This window comes from Primulina huaijiensis, chromosome 3 (assembly GCF_012295235.1).
Source record: "Primulina huaijiensis isolate GDHJ02 chromosome 3, ASM1229523v2, whole genome shotgun sequence".
NCBI classification, from domain to species: Eukaryota; Viridiplantae; Streptophyta; class Magnoliopsida; order Lamiales; family Gesneriaceae; genus Primulina; species Primulina huaijiensis.
In genome coordinates, this window is record NC_133308.1 from 28,089,135 (window position 1) to 28,104,832 (window position 15,698).

The window sequence follows — 15,698 nt, forward strand, 5'->3', positions numbered from 1 at the left end:
GTTTGCACAGCTCTTTTTCAGTCGCTCCTGTTCGAAGCAGCCGGACGAACAGTGAACCCCGTCAACGGCGCGGTGGGGCTTCTGTTGACCGGGAACTGGCATGTCTGCCAGGCCGCGGTTGAGACCGTCCTCCGGGGTGGCGCGTTGAAGCCAATCCAGCAGTTTTTCGGCGATGCATCAAACCCCGACGCTTCCTTCGCGTGCCCAAACACTTCCAAGATTCAAGACCCTGGCATGATTTCGAGGTCCAAGGTGCATAAACGCCGCCGTTTCCCCGACGATCTGGCCAAGATCATGCAGCTATCCGATCTGGACCTCAGTCTATCGGCTGGTTTCCAGGGAAAGAAAGCAAACTCTTCACCCGAAAAGCGGCGCCTTGGAAGCCCATCGATGAACTCTGAAGAATCTATGACGACAACTTGTGGAGATCAAACAGCGAATGAAGCTAAACTTCTGAACCTCTTCACTTAGTTATCTCCCAAAAGCTGCGACAACATTTTTCTTAGCTTTTTGTCATCTTTTCTCATTTCGTTTCTCTTGTTTTTCTTAGAACGACTTTTCCGGGAATTTTATTAATTCCGGCGAGAAATTGTAGATTCCCAGGCGCGAGATTTCTCTCTTTTTCTTCTTAATTATCGTGCAGCTGTAAAAGAAAAGGAGGGGAAAATGAAGGCTTGCCTGTAATTTACTTATTTTGTGCCCAATGACTGTTGGACTCGAGCTATATTGTTCTACGTACTCTTTCCTTTTTTTATTCTTACTCTCATTCTTAATCGCTAACACACACACACACACACACACACACACAGAGAGAGAGAGAGAATTGATAAACAAGTTATGGTGAGCTCAATAATTTTGCAATTTTATCAGTAAGTGATCGTGATCAGTGGCTGAAAATTTTGAGAAAAAATAATGCAATTCTATATAATATATTTTTTGCTGTCATTCGATGATCCTAAGGAATTATTGAAGAATCAAACACAAAATCCCAATCCCATTGGAAAGATGCAATTAATNCACTTAGTTATCTCCCAAAAGCTGCGACAACATTTTTCTTAGCTTTTTGTCATCTTTTCTCATTTCGTTTCTCTTGTTTTTCTTAGAACGACTTTTCCGGGAATTTTATTAATTCCGGCGAGAAATTGTAGATTCCCAGGCGCGAGATTTCTCTCTTTTTCTTCTTAATTATCGTGCAGCTGTCAAAGAAAAGGAGGGGAAAATGAAGGCTTGGTCAAATGCTGACTATATACACCACAATTCAGAATGGTCCAAGAATTACGTGGGCTTTGGAAATTAACTAGCCATTCGTACTTATCCAAAGAAAATTATTAGATATTTCTTCAATATATTATCTCTTTATAATATATATAAACCCCAACATATTAATTGGAAGAAAGTTGTGATAGGAACTGTGTCTAATTGGCTTTTATGAACGAATGAATGAAATATTGTGTTAGGGGACCTTTCGGCGGACACAACAGCTTAATTCTTGGAGGGGAAAAAAGAGATATATATCGCAAGAAAGAGTGAGTTGGCTTTCGGAGCGTGCAAGAGACGTGCGTCAATGTTTATTCCACTGAGATTCGTTTATATACCAAAAATTGTTTTTTTTTTGTGTAATTTTATTTATTTTGATGATAAATAATATAACACCAATCATGTAAACTGACATTAACATTTCGATAAAAATAAAATAAAATAAAATCATGGCTAAGACCCAAAAGGATGGCCGTATACATACAAAGGAAAATGGGGACAAAATAAAGTATACCTTAGATTTTCAATTCAAGTGGAAGCAAGTTGTACGGCCGACGTTGGCATTTTGTCTAAAATTATTTGGATTGGGAATTAAATTAAATCTATGGAGTCCCCCAGCTTCCATGCGTCTGCAATTCTGGATCCTGTGAACTATGGAGTCAATGGATAAGGTCCTACTTACGTTAAATATATTTTTGAAAAAATTGTATAGTTTATTTTATTCACGATTTTTTTTTTGGTAACTTCTGACATTGTAATTTATATGTTCAGAATATTAAAACATATATTTTACACCCTTCCACCTATGAAGCATGATGACGATAGACCAACTCAATATATTTTTTGCACACTTGAATTCTTTCACATGTGTTCAGTAATCTAGAAAACAAGTTTATTTGTATAATTAATTTTAAAAAAAAAAATTTGGTTTGAGTGTGAAGAAAAAAGATAAGGTATATTGAGCCGGTTAAATGCTGCAACTTAAGATTATTGCTTAATTATATCAGATAGCCTACTTCATTTAGTTATTTGCTACTTATTAATGGTTGTATTTCTTCCATTTTCAAAGATGATTTATAGAGAAGAGGTCTATTGGAATCAAATTAAAGTATTTTTAATGTTTAATACATAAGAATTTTTGTACTGAAGAAAGTTATTGTGCAATTTCAGAACGAAACGGTTTTATTGAGTTATTGCATAATACGAAATTGATTATATAGGATGAAATACCAACGACAAAATATTTAGCAGTTGAAGTCGTCGATAAAATCTTACAAGAAGTAACTGGAATTCGAAACCATTTGATGAGAAGATTGTCGTACTTGCATGTGACTTCATTCAAGTTTAACTAATTATTCTGAAAACAACCATTCAAAAAAAAAAAGTTAATACAAGTTTAGTGAAGTCATGTTTGTGTTGATAGATGCATCATTTTATTGTATCTTAAAACTTGAGAGCCAAGTCTGAATCAAGGTGACTTGAAAAAAAATATTATTAATTATTTTTGTTTAGAAGACCATTAACATATGTATACACTTTTAATTTATATTACATACATCGTTAGAAAATTTGTAGTGTAGACTATTTCTATAACTTGAAAAATCAACAAAAAATATCACATTATATGAGGAGAGTGTAGTAGCAAATGGTCTGTTTAGTCATAAAAGTAGCTAGATGGATGCAAGTTCTTGTAATCTTGTTCTAATGGGAAGACACCATAAATATAAATGATAGTATGACATATTTGTGTTATATTTTTTCAATTTCTTCATGTTCAATTAATTTTGGAAAAAACCTTATGACATTGTTGGAGTGCAATAATCGTCTCTGCTAGGTAGAGCAATCAAACCATAGTGTTTGGGCTGGTGTACGGTTTAAAAGATTTGAGTTGCATCATACCACCAGCTATAACTTTTGGTAAAAGAGGAAATGTTCGATTCTACAGTTGGTATAAGAGTCAAGGTAATGGATTAGATTCCCATTTATTACAAGAAGTGTAGTTATTAGAGAGATGGTTAGAGTTCAATAATTGTTCCTGCTAGATAGAGCATACGTTCGATCCTACACATATATTAGAAACTCTTTTTTAGTCATCGAGTGGTACAAAGCGGTACACTAAAAGAGTGTTAAGCTAAATCACTCGATGAATAAAAATACATAACCAAATACATTAACATAAAAATGTCTTCCATGTGCAACACAAATTATATTTACTAGTACATAAAAAAATCTACACTTCTAAAATATTTTTATATTTATAAAGAAATAACATAATGATTATTTTGTTAAAATGATAAATACAAAATCAACAACAACAGAAGTTATTATTATATTTGATAATCGTGACCATTTTTAACTGCATTATAATTATCAATCTAAAACATAAATTAATAATAATAAAATAAAAATTTCATAGAACACTTGCCAAATCTTATTTATTTCACGATGTTCTTGAAACAACATGATCTTTATGTGCTTTAAATTCACAAATCAACATAGTATGTTATTGAACCAACTTGTGTTGATGATCAACAAATCTCTCTAATTAAACCTTCCACAATCAAACCGGATATTTCCATTTCTTCCGGTCTTGACCCCGACCCGACCCAACTTAGTCATAGCTTGAACAAAAGAAGCATCAAAGAGCTGCGAATTGGAGGCCCAAGTATTGACAGTGGGCCTTGACCTCGAGTCCGTAAAGAGGGTTTGATCCGAGGTGAAGAGGCCCATTCCATTCTGAAGGTTCTTGAAGTATGCATTGTCAAATTTCCTGGGTGTTGTAGGGTCCATGTCGATGGCAATCTGAGGGTCCACATTTTTGGGGCACATTTGTTGTAATTGGGTCGCGTATTGCCTGTTCAGGGTTGGGTCCACCGGGTTGGATGCGCTGAAGTTGTAGATCCGGTTCGCGAATCTGCTGCAGTGGGAGAATCCAACGGTGTGGCATGCTGCACGAGGTATATGATCATATATAGGATCTATATGGACTTGTTTGATTATCCATTTGTGAAAAAGTTGAAGCTAACTAGACATGAAGCACGTGGTGTGGGCTTCAATCACTTTAGGTGAATGGATAGAATCACACTACTCGAAAATCTCACATAAATTCTGCTTATTCATTTCAAAATTCCTTGTATATTTTTTATTACAATTTTGTACGGGCGGGAATATTTTTTATGACAATTATATATTTGGTTCAACCGGTCTTGGCAGATTATTTTTTTGGGCCGGATTCCTAAACTACACCCATGCATATATATATTTGCTTTTGTTTTACTTTCGGCCGTATGCTTATATATATCAGCTTTGGGTTAACACGTAAAAGGACAAGTTTAAGAAAATGTTGAGCACAAACATGGCGATGTACAGATTCAGAAATATTGATGCGACCTTAATACGGCCCTCGAATTTGCGAAAGAAGAACTTAGAACATCAGCCTACGTTGAAAACAAAACATTGGATCAAAACGAAAAATTACCGGAGAGAGCAATCATATCTATCTGATTTAATCCGCTTCTAGCAAACATGGCATTAAGCTGATCCAAGTTGAAGGTCGGCTGAGGCAGATTTCCCTGCACACTTGCAGCCGTTGAAGTCATCCCATCTAATCTCCCTAATTCCACAGCATATGAGGGTCCACCCGCCTACACGAACACCATTAAAATGACCATATAAAAGATATTCAAACTTTATACATTAATATTATATTGCTTAGAAATATGATTCTCATCTCTAAAAACAAAAATCGACTACACAAACCAACGCAATGACGTCCCTCGCAGCCATCACAAGAATATCTGCACAAGAAACCTTGTTCTTGCATCTGGCAACAGCATCAACTGCTGCTTTGGCTTTAATCACAGTGTCAAATCCATCCCCAGCCAATGATAAATTATCCGGATGATCTTTTTCAGCCGTATTCCCTGGAGTTGATGCCACTATAACCGATGCATCGCAACCCTGTGGAAAAAGTTTAGTTTTTTTTTTTTAAACCGGAATCGAAATTTGTGAAAAAGATTGGTCGATATGGTACGTACCGAGACCAAACAGTCGTGGAAGAGGAGACGGATGGTCGCCGGGACTGTAACGAAAGTTTGACTGAATTTCGTCTTGACGGCCTGTCGAACTATGTTTTCAACATCTGGGCAAATGTTTGCATAGAAATTTTGTCTGAGTTGTGCTGAAGCCGAGCTCGAGAACAGAATAATGATCAAAGAAAGTGGTAACAATAAAGTAGTTTGATGCTTATACGAATCCATTCAGTGTGGTATGTGTGCCAACCAAGTATTAGTTAGGTGCAAGAAGTGACTCAATTTATATGATGAAATAAAGTTTGAAACTTACACAAGATTATATTCACGGGTACTATATGGCCATCTAATCAAACTAAAAACATGTTTTTTTTTTTACTAATAAATGCAAAATTTTGGAAAAAATTGCAAAAATCATCCCTTAAGTTAGCACAATTTTGCTTTTGGCCATGTAATTATAAGTTGTCAAAATTTTGTTCTTCTAGTTGTTTTTAGGTGGAAATCTCAAAAAATGACTAAAGTAAAAAAAAAATTTAATGAACTTATTGTATTATAATCAAATTTGGACAACTTATAGGACAAAAAAAGAAAGCAAACACGAGTTTGCTAATTTTTCCAGATTTTCTAATTAAAAAAAAATTAAACGTTATATATACTTTGGTTTGTCCTGGAAATGATTGATGTTTCTAGTTAAATCCAAATGTGTAAACAATTAAAAGTAGTCAAATTTGCCAGTTGCCGTCGAATATTTCTACTAATTAGAAAAATAAAAACGACATGCAGAAAAGTTATTAGTGTTCGGGTGCGCTTGTTCATTGATATGTGATTCGAAAGAGACATTTCAAGGTGAATTTTATTTATTTATTTATTTAATTCTGGCCGCCTTAATTTTTTATTACTAACAGAAACATATATAAAAAATACTATAGTTGTTGCAATGTTAATTTTGCCTGCAGCTTTCTTAGTTGACTAGTAATAGTGAATATATTCTTGAAATGATGAAAGCAAAAGGTGATGGAATCCTCCAAATGCATCCAAATTACAATGGGCTTTCTTGCGCAGTTTTACAATTCACCATGCTACGTTAGAAAGGGAAATATAAAATAAAAAATTCCCTTCGTTCTGTGGACATATGATCATGTTTGTATTATATATAGTAATAGATTAAGATCGAAATAATAACGGTAAGGTAAATCTTTTGTATACGGAGAAATTCTTCCCGTGTAAGATAGAAAAAGTGATGTCATTACACCGTAATTTCTTCATACTTCTAGCGGTAGCCAAAATTAGAAAAATCAATGAGTTTGACATCATTTCTGAACATATGCATAAACTTTTCTAATATTAATCAATAATTAAAAACAAAATAAATGATCCCGAAACATGTCATAGACAATGTTCTCCAAATAATTAATAGAGAAAACGAGTTGCAAATTTGACTTATATATACTTTTAATTATTGATAAAATCTACTTTAGCTAGTGAAGTCTTTAGGATATGTAGATATTAATGAGGGCAACATTAAAACATGTCATGCTCGATTTTATTGTATGGAAGTAAGAAACTTCTTGACAAAGAATGATGTATGGAAGAGTTTGAAGAAAAATAGGTGCCATGTATGCTTTCGTTTAATGGAACTCACCAGCAAAACACAAGTGGAAGAATTCTTTTGTCAAGCTTGGATGGTTTTGGGGGAAAGGTGTAGGATGGTACACAATGGTGAGGATCGCAATCTGCGATTCTCATCTAACAGGGTGGCTGCTACTTGGATGAATATACCAACAAGCAAAGATGGACAGCTCGATCGATTCCCATCTAACAGGGTGGCTGGCTACTTGGATGAATACGGACAAGCAAAGATGGACAGCTCGAACTCCCGTCCTATGCCTGTATTCCCGAAACCAGGATCCATTGTCTATGGGGAGCTACTAGCAATTCAAGAAGGGATCGAGATTGTCCGGGACAAAGGTTTCCATCGTGTGATTTTATCAACCGACCCACTCTTGGCAATACAAGCAGTTACAAAGCCAAAAAGTGATTTGAGTTATGTTGGTATATGCTTCAGATTGAAGTAAAAGATTTATTATCTGACTTAGCAATAGACTGTTTTCCATGCTAGGAGGTTGGCTACAACGTTGGCCTAATCTTCAGCAAAATTTTCCTGTTCTTCCCCATACCATGTTAATTAGTGTTTGATAATTTTCCATATTTGGCTGGTCTTCTTGTAACGAAAAATATTAGCCCTCAATAATAAATGTTTCGAGTTTTCCTGTTAAAAAAAAATATGTTCCATCTAAAAATCTATTAATCTAAGAGATACGGTTGCATGATGGAACAAGGGTTGTTCCATTGGAATAGGACATTAATTAGTTTGTTTCAAATTAAATTATTATTTTTTAAACTTTACGTTAATTTTTTGTTATAGTATAATATTAGTTTTGTCCCGTATCTTTGTAAATCATGCACTGAATTTGGAACATTATAATTTAAAATTTTCTGAACTTATTCGTTGGTATTCACGAGGCTTCTGGCATCGAATATCTTATTGAATAATATATTCTTCAGAATTGAGGATTGAAGCAGCCTAGCTGGTCAAATGATATTTAAGATTATCCACACACAACACCAACGTGTGTGTATATATATATATATTTCTGATATGTTGCACATCCACCGTGCACACTTATATAAGCATCGATGAGGTGACACTCACATATTTGACGTACAATTTTACTATGTTTCATCACATCATATTGGTGAGTTACACCGTGAGTTTGCAACATCATATCAAAATTGATATATTTGTTTTTTTTTTTAAACAAAAAAAAAATTCTGGTTAGTATTTGATGTATGATCACACATAAAGAAGGCTGGAGTTGGTAAGGTGGGAAATCCACATCAAAACTAAATTGTTCACCCAGTTGTATAATAGATTATAGTTTTCTAATATAATCTATTTAATATTTTATTGGATAATTGGCTTATACGTGCAAGAAATCGTAGTTTAAATTAATATACTTTGTTATATATATAACCATGTAGTACTATTTTATTTTGAAATTAATTTAAAACGATCAAAAAGTAAAAAAGACTAGAAAAAATCTATTAATATATTGATTTCCTTTATCTTTTCATTATTGTTCAAAAAATTAATTCGTAAAGAAACATTAGTAATGATCAAAGCACAAATGCAAAATTGAAATTACTATATAATAAATGAATTATCATGTTGAGTAAATAAATATGAACCATAAAACACCCGTTAGTTTAAAGTATTTCTTTTAGTTGGGAGAGATCTCGGGTTGTTATAATCTTATCTCAAATACTAAATCTCATCTTAAACTTGAGATTTCGCAGCTTAGATTCGCCAAACTTTCTCGTTCTGCCATATAAAATCAGATGATGAATTGATAATTTCTTGATCCGCCAAAATGGTGGGCCGGCCCACAACACCTTACCTAATCTGAAGTAAAATCAGTTAGACAAATCATATAAAATAGGTAATTTGAGTTGATAATTTCCGTACCAGATTTTCGCTTTTCTTGTGTTTTGGTAGTTCTCCTCTTCCAATTGATAATTTCGTGGGTAAAAACTGGGAATCCAAATTTCAAATAAAAGGAGATTTTAAATCATTCAAAATTTATACTTTTCCCCTTCTCAAAAAGATCACATGAATGGTGTCTGTTTACTCTTATTTTCCATGCTAACAAGGCTAGCTTGGGACACGTATGCAAGAAAGGGCACCAGAAACATGACATCTATGGCCAAATTATCATCANGACTTTTAATAACTTCACGAAATTTTATTAATTGCAAGAATTAAAACATAAGATATAATTATAAAATGTCCAAAAAGTATTTGATTCAACCTAAAGATTTGTATAAATATTTAATTGAGAAATATCTCAAGCTCACGTAATCACATTCATTTATAGTAAAAATAATATCAATACAAACACTAATTAATTCATTCTTTTCTCTTCTACACATTTTTCCTTTCATTTGGATTTTTTAAAAACATATTTTTTTTGCTATTAACAATAATTTAAAATCAAAATTATTAACACGATTTATTTTATTTTTCGAGTTTTAGTAACAAAACTTCAGTAAACTTAAAATTATATTTATTAAATATCTTAATAAAAATTAATTACACTACATAAAAAAATTATAATATTTTATTGGCTCGAAATTTGAAACTAATAATAATTTTTTTAATAAGTGAAATTTAACTTTTTTTAATTATTATATTACATTTGATGTTTAATTATTTTCTATAATTTTAGTTAATGTCCACCATAATTTTGATTATAACTTAAATTCGTACATATGATAGTGAATAAAAAATTTATTAACTAGAATATATATTCAGTTTTCACCAGTAAGGTTTAATAGTGTATTATCGCATGTTTTTATAATACATAGATTACAAATCAATCAATCATACCTTAGAGTACCAACACTTAATATATATACCAATAGCTAGAATGTCTTCAATCGATAAAAAAAAATTATTTCGAATATTTATTTTAGAGTATCGTTTGAAGTAAATAGATTTGGGATAAATATTGTGTTTGGCGTAGGTATTCAATATAATTAAAATGGATGAATGGAGATGGCCTTAAGCAGATAAACATGATGCCAGCGAAACAACAGAAAACGAAACATTTTACCTATATATATGTGTGTGTGTTTGTATGTGCGCAACGCATGCGATCCAATATGTACGTACAGAAGTTACTGGAAAATTTATTGAGTTAAACTTGTAGCCACAATGAATTCGACGTTTGTTTCTATCCGTTACATATATTTATTTTAGAAGTAAAATTATACCAAAAATTTTACTTAAAAAGACAAACTTCAGTTAAAAGACACAAGTTTCATCATGCACCAAGCATTTATGAAAAAATCATGAACCATCACAAAAGCTGCCAATCAAAATGTGCTTGCACTAAGAATTTTATACAGACGTCACACAGAAGCTATTGCTGAGCAAAAACATGGAAAAGGGACTACAACAAAGCAAATGGAATTGCATTTGAACCTGTTAATGGAGTTAAATGTGCTAAAAACCCTTATAGAGAAGACAACCAAAAGATGAAAATACAGTTCCCACCTCAATCAATATGCCAAAAAATCCAAAGGATGGGTGTTTTCGGTTGTATTTTAAATCACAAGTAGATTTGAACTTGTATTAATTTTTTAAAGGGTTTTTTTTAGCACATTAAAGCTTATACATGAATCTCAAATGCAATTTTTACCCAAAAAAAATGGCCAAGATCTCTTTTCCGAGGTTTAAACAATGTGTGTCACGAAATAGAGTGCCGCCTGTCTTTCCCTGCTTTAACTCTGCCTTTGAAACCCGGTGTGTTCCCCTCAGGCCGAATAAACCTGCCAAGTTTCTTCGACACGGAGCTTAATAATGATTTCCGGCCCGAAAAAGGCTTATCCGCAATGGACATTGTGCGCGAGATAACCGAAGGATTGGCATGATCACCTGGTATTTTAATTGAAGGATTTTCTATGTCTTTCAATCTCATTTTCATCTTCAATAGCTCCAGTTTCAGGTCCTCATTTTCCCTCTGTAGATTTGTGATCGAGTCTTCATCTGGAATCGAGTGAATTTCCATTGGTTCTGGGGTTTTAGGTGGATTAAGAGCAGGGGACGATTCGTGGAGTCCACCATCCACGACCTCCCCATGGCGTTGCTGCTCGTGGTAAAGAACTTGAACAACTGTTTGAACCGGAAGCCTGTCGTTTTGTGCTGCATGTGCACAAGCTTCACGAGATAGCTTTTGACAGTCCATTAAACTGCAAATCTTCTTCCTCTCCGTGTCGCTTACCGCGGGATGTGCCTATACAACGGAATGGTTTAGATAAAAAAAAAAAAACATTGTGCATAAGACCTCACCATTTTTGAATTTCTATATAATCAACATACCTTTAAGTATATGTCAATCGCTCTATACATTCCATCATCAGTTATTCTATACTGTTCAGGGATAAGTTCTGCGAAGTCAAGGAACCTGGGAACGGATAAGTTATGATCAGAAGCAATTTCTGCAAGGTAATTCTCAATTAATCTTGTCACATTCTCCATTTCATTTGATGAATGGGAAATGTAACATTGGTCTGCATCATATTCCACTCTGTTTATCTCCATTTTACTTTCGAAAAAATTCATTGTGATTCGCTGTATGGTCTCGACATCGAACAATGTGTCTCCTCTTAAAGAATAAGAAGGAATTAATAAATCATCTATCACAGCTTGTCCCAGTTGAGAAGCAATCATCTTCTCCAAGTCAAGCCGGCAAGCAAATGTTGTGGCTAAACATATCGCCGCTCGAAGAAGCATAGACAGGAAGCTAACAGGCATTGAGTTCTTCTCTCTTGGAAGAAGACCAACCATCACTTCTAAGACGACTCTTTTTTCGTGCTGTTGTTTTGTATCGATCTTCTTTCGGCCCTTTCCAAATAACTCCTGGAATGTTCAGAAAAATGTGTCACATTAGCGAGTCTGTATACTGTATAATAAGCAAATTCATGGAGCAAGACCTCACCAAACCTCGAAGAGATTTCTTAGCATAAAGCATTAGTATTGGACCAAGTGCATATTTCTTGAATCCCCTAGATATCATCTTAACAATAACCCGTTGAAACAGATCAATTCGAAGCAGTGTCAAATCTTCAGCCCACCAATCCACAACAAGCTTCGAGACAGGAAAATTATACGAAACCGAGTCATGTAATTCTCCACTTTTGGGCTCCACCGGCGCAGCGAATTGGCTATCTCTACACGCAATAGAGACTATTGTATCAATGCATCGACTCGCCAGTTTAACATTTTCTGCCACGGGAAAAAGATTTTCACAAGAACGTAATATGAACACTGCCCCCGCAAGACTTGTTAATGCTACTTCATTTATGTACGCTTCGGTTCTTCCGATTTAGTTTCCGACCGCGTAATTCTCAGTCATTTCAAGAAACTCGGCCACGCATCTTAGAATCGATATGTTTTCCGTACTGATTTCGAAGTTAACTCCATAGCAAAATTTTGCTGCAAGTTCGAATCCGTCCGCCCCTCCAGGGATATCTGAGAGTTCGATGATTGAAAGATCAGCATCTATGGATTCTGAAACCAGCTTCCTCATGTATCCACTTTTCGACACCAAAGGAAACTGTACGTTTCAACATATATCAAATTTACTCAATTCTTATCTATGAAATTTAACCAAAATGACGTTGAATAACAAAACCCAACTGACATAAATCAAGCAATTGGTGAATTATTAGCATTTTATCTCTTAATAACAAAATCTACCTTGTGCAGTGAGAAGGAGGTTCCTCCAGCAATAACAGTAACATCGGTAGGAATCTCATGGGAAAAAACCCTGTTGAATTTCAAAAGAAAAAGATCAGATTCTACCTCCACTCCCAAAATCAAGAACATACATATCTTGCACACGCGCGCGCGCGCGAAAGATCATTAAAGAAGAAATCAAGTTGACCATTCGCTAGTCCTCTTCATGGTAGCAGAAAGGCGATGTTTTTTCTTGGAATAGATATTTGCATCATTGGATTGTACAGTGTGCTGCTTGTGGTCAAGATCCAGCATCTTGATATTTAATTATTATTATTTTATGGCGACTCAGCTTCGCTGCATTAAACTAAAGTAAAAGTACAGCGAATCAGTTCCCCTTCGTTCCTGGATCTCGATATATATATCTAACATATATTATATTATATTATATTATATTTATATTTATATTATATCCTTATAAATATACCACTTACATTAATACAAATTCTTCTTTCTTTCCTAAATTTTATGCCAAAAAATTTATTTAATTAAATTTTTTTGTTAATTTAAATTAGCAAATTAAATTAATATGTTTTTTTAGGAGTTTTTTGTAATTCATTATCCATCTTAAATGGATTTGGACATTAATACACATTCCTATTTCTTTTTTAAATTTTAGGCCAGAAAAATTATTTATTTACATTTCTTAATAAAATCTAAGATCTAACATACATATAAATATATCACTTCTAATTGTGAATGTTTTAATATACCTTTATTCATTTAATTTAGCAAATTAAATCAATAATTTTTTAATGGATTCTTTTATAATTTATTGTCTATCTTAAATGCTTTTGGATATTAATGTATATTGAATTTATCAATTTACCCATTATTTTTCTTTGTTGCTACTAAAATTTGTTACTAAAATTAGTGTATTTCTTCATGGTTGCTAATGAATATTTAATATTTATATCTTATCTTTTCTTTTATTTTACATATAAATAAGTCATTTTTATAACAAATTGATTTTAAAATATGAACTAAGAAGCATCGTATATTTTGTAGATATTGAAATATGTTAAAGATTATTTGTAAGAATATTTTTTTAACGTAAAATTATTCTGTGATTGTAATTTTGCAATACTTTTCTCAAATTATTTTTTTAATGAATTATTTTTTAATTATGGTTTTACTACTTGTATTGTTGTACATCTCATTGCGGGGTAGAAAATCTTGTACCATATATGGGTGTAACTCGCTTTAATTTTTAAAATATAACTAATAAAATTTGTGAGTTCTTCAACTATATTTTTCAATTTTTTCATAATATTATAAACACGTTATATTATTTTTTATAAATTTTATATATTTAATTTAAGTTATTTTTACTAATTAATGTCTATAAATTTGTGAAACTCTTGATATTTTTATATAGCTGATATGAAAAAAACTTCTAATAAAATGTTTAATATTTCAGATATAACTATAAAATAATTTTTTTTAGGAACTTAAGAATTTTTTTATGTATTTAAATTAAATTTTTTAATTAATATCAATGAATTTATGAAGCTCTTGATATTTTTATGTAGATGATAATAAATGCTAAATTTTTGACAAATTCTAATAAATTGATTTAAGTAATAATTAAATAAATAGTTAATCAACAATTTAATGATTTCACTTATGATTCATTATGTATTATGATAATATTTTAGATAAAAAATGTTTTTAAAATTAAAGTTTCTATTATTATATATTTTGTTATCAATTTTCAATTGCGTTCTAAACATAATACAAAATATGATTATATTAACACTATTCTATTACGAAATCATCATATATAATATATTATTTGTTATAATGTTTGTTCTTTTCAACCTATTAATTAATTTCTAATTGTATATGATGAAATTACATACATAAAAAACAATTTTTTCTCTTTTCTACATATTAATTAATTTTGCATTATATATGATGAGTTTATATATATATATAAGCTATTTTTCACATTTCAAAATAACAAAATTGTTATTTAATATTACTCACTTAATAAATTAACTAAGTTATGTTTACCAATTCATTGTGTTTTATTATTATGATTGCAATTTAATGAAGCATAGGTGAGGACATATAGTGGTCACCCTAACAATTAATATTTGTGTTTAAATTATTATTAGTAATTAAAACTACTTTGTGTTCGATTAAATTATTTGATTAGTCAGAATAAATTTGATTTAGAAAAATGATTTCTAGAATGTAAAATAACAACTATATCATATTTGTTAGGTGCAATAATTGTTAATTTATGTAAGGTATAAAAATCGAAATGTGAAGTTTGAATTGTTTTACGATTTTAAAATATTTTAGTTAATGTTGCATCGTTACCCTGGTTATAACTTTTGGTAAAGCGGCAAATGCATGATTCTACAATTGGTATATATAAGAGTCAAAGGCATGAGATCAATTCTCATATATTGCAATTAGTGTAATTATTGATATTGTTGGAGTGCAATAATTGTCCTTGTTGGATACATCGATCGAATCATGATGATTGAGCTACTATACAGTTTAAAATATTTGAGTTGATGTGTAATATCTATTCTAAAAAAGGAAAAAATTAAACAAAATTCGCAAGGAGTTAAAAGTTAGCAAAAGCACAATTGATATTTAACTTAATAACAAGTTTAGGGGTTTTATTTTAACATCATTATGATAATTTAGTTAATTAAGAGAATTTTATTTGACAGTCACTATATGCACTCCATTTAAATACATTGTGATTTTGATTTTAGAAAAATTTACTATTCTCTTAATTTTATTTTTATTGTTTTCCATTGTGAATGATATTTGGATGAAAATTATCTTTGTTAATTTGAGAGAGCTGTCATTATGTTATAATCATGCAAATTGAAAAATGTTATATAAATAAGTGAATATATTTGATTTATCATTATGATGTATTTTTATTTATTGTGTTTTGATATATTTAGATCAATAAATACTCATAAACAAGATGTTATTTAAACGATTTTAAAAATTATTTAAATCTTGTTAGTATATATTTCATTATTAATCACCCACGTGCATCGCACGTGATCATTCCTAGT

The 15,698-nt window shown here is 31.8% G+C and overlaps 2 protein-coding genes and 1 pseudogene across 2 annotated transcripts in view; 1 reads left to right on the top strand and 2 right to left on the bottom strand.

The window, feature by feature from the left end:
• LOC140972647 (LOB domain-containing protein 37-like) overlaps window positions 1-471 on the top strand; it is a 1,887-nt gene extending 1,416 nt beyond the window's left edge. Inside the window, exon 2 of the mRNA XM_073435029.1 lies at window positions 11-471. Within this exon, the coding sequence (XP_073291130.1) occupies window positions 11-471 (461 nt within the window). The remainder of the gene's footprint in view (window positions 1-10) is intronic.
• Window positions 472-3,565: 3,094 nt separating this feature from the next.
• LOC140974352 (peroxidase 51-like) lies at window positions 3,566-5,606 on the bottom strand. The gene is made up of 4 exons (XM_073437746.1): window positions 5,295-5,606; window positions 5,017-5,217; window positions 4,736-4,901; window positions 3,566-4,205 (listed from the first exon to the last, which is right to left on the bottom strand). Exons 1-4 carry the CDS (start codon window positions 5,514-5,516, stop codon window positions 3,799-3,801), a joined length of 996 nt encoding a protein of 331 aa, XP_073293847.1. The 5' UTR covers window positions 5,517-5,606; the 3' UTR covers window positions 3,566-3,798.
• A 4,611-nt stretch (window positions 5,607-10,217) lies between these two features.
• LOC140974353 (BTB/POZ domain-containing protein SR1IP1-like) lies at window positions 10,218-13,000 on the bottom strand (annotated as a pseudogene).
• Window positions 13,001-15,698: the final 2,698 nt, after the last annotated feature.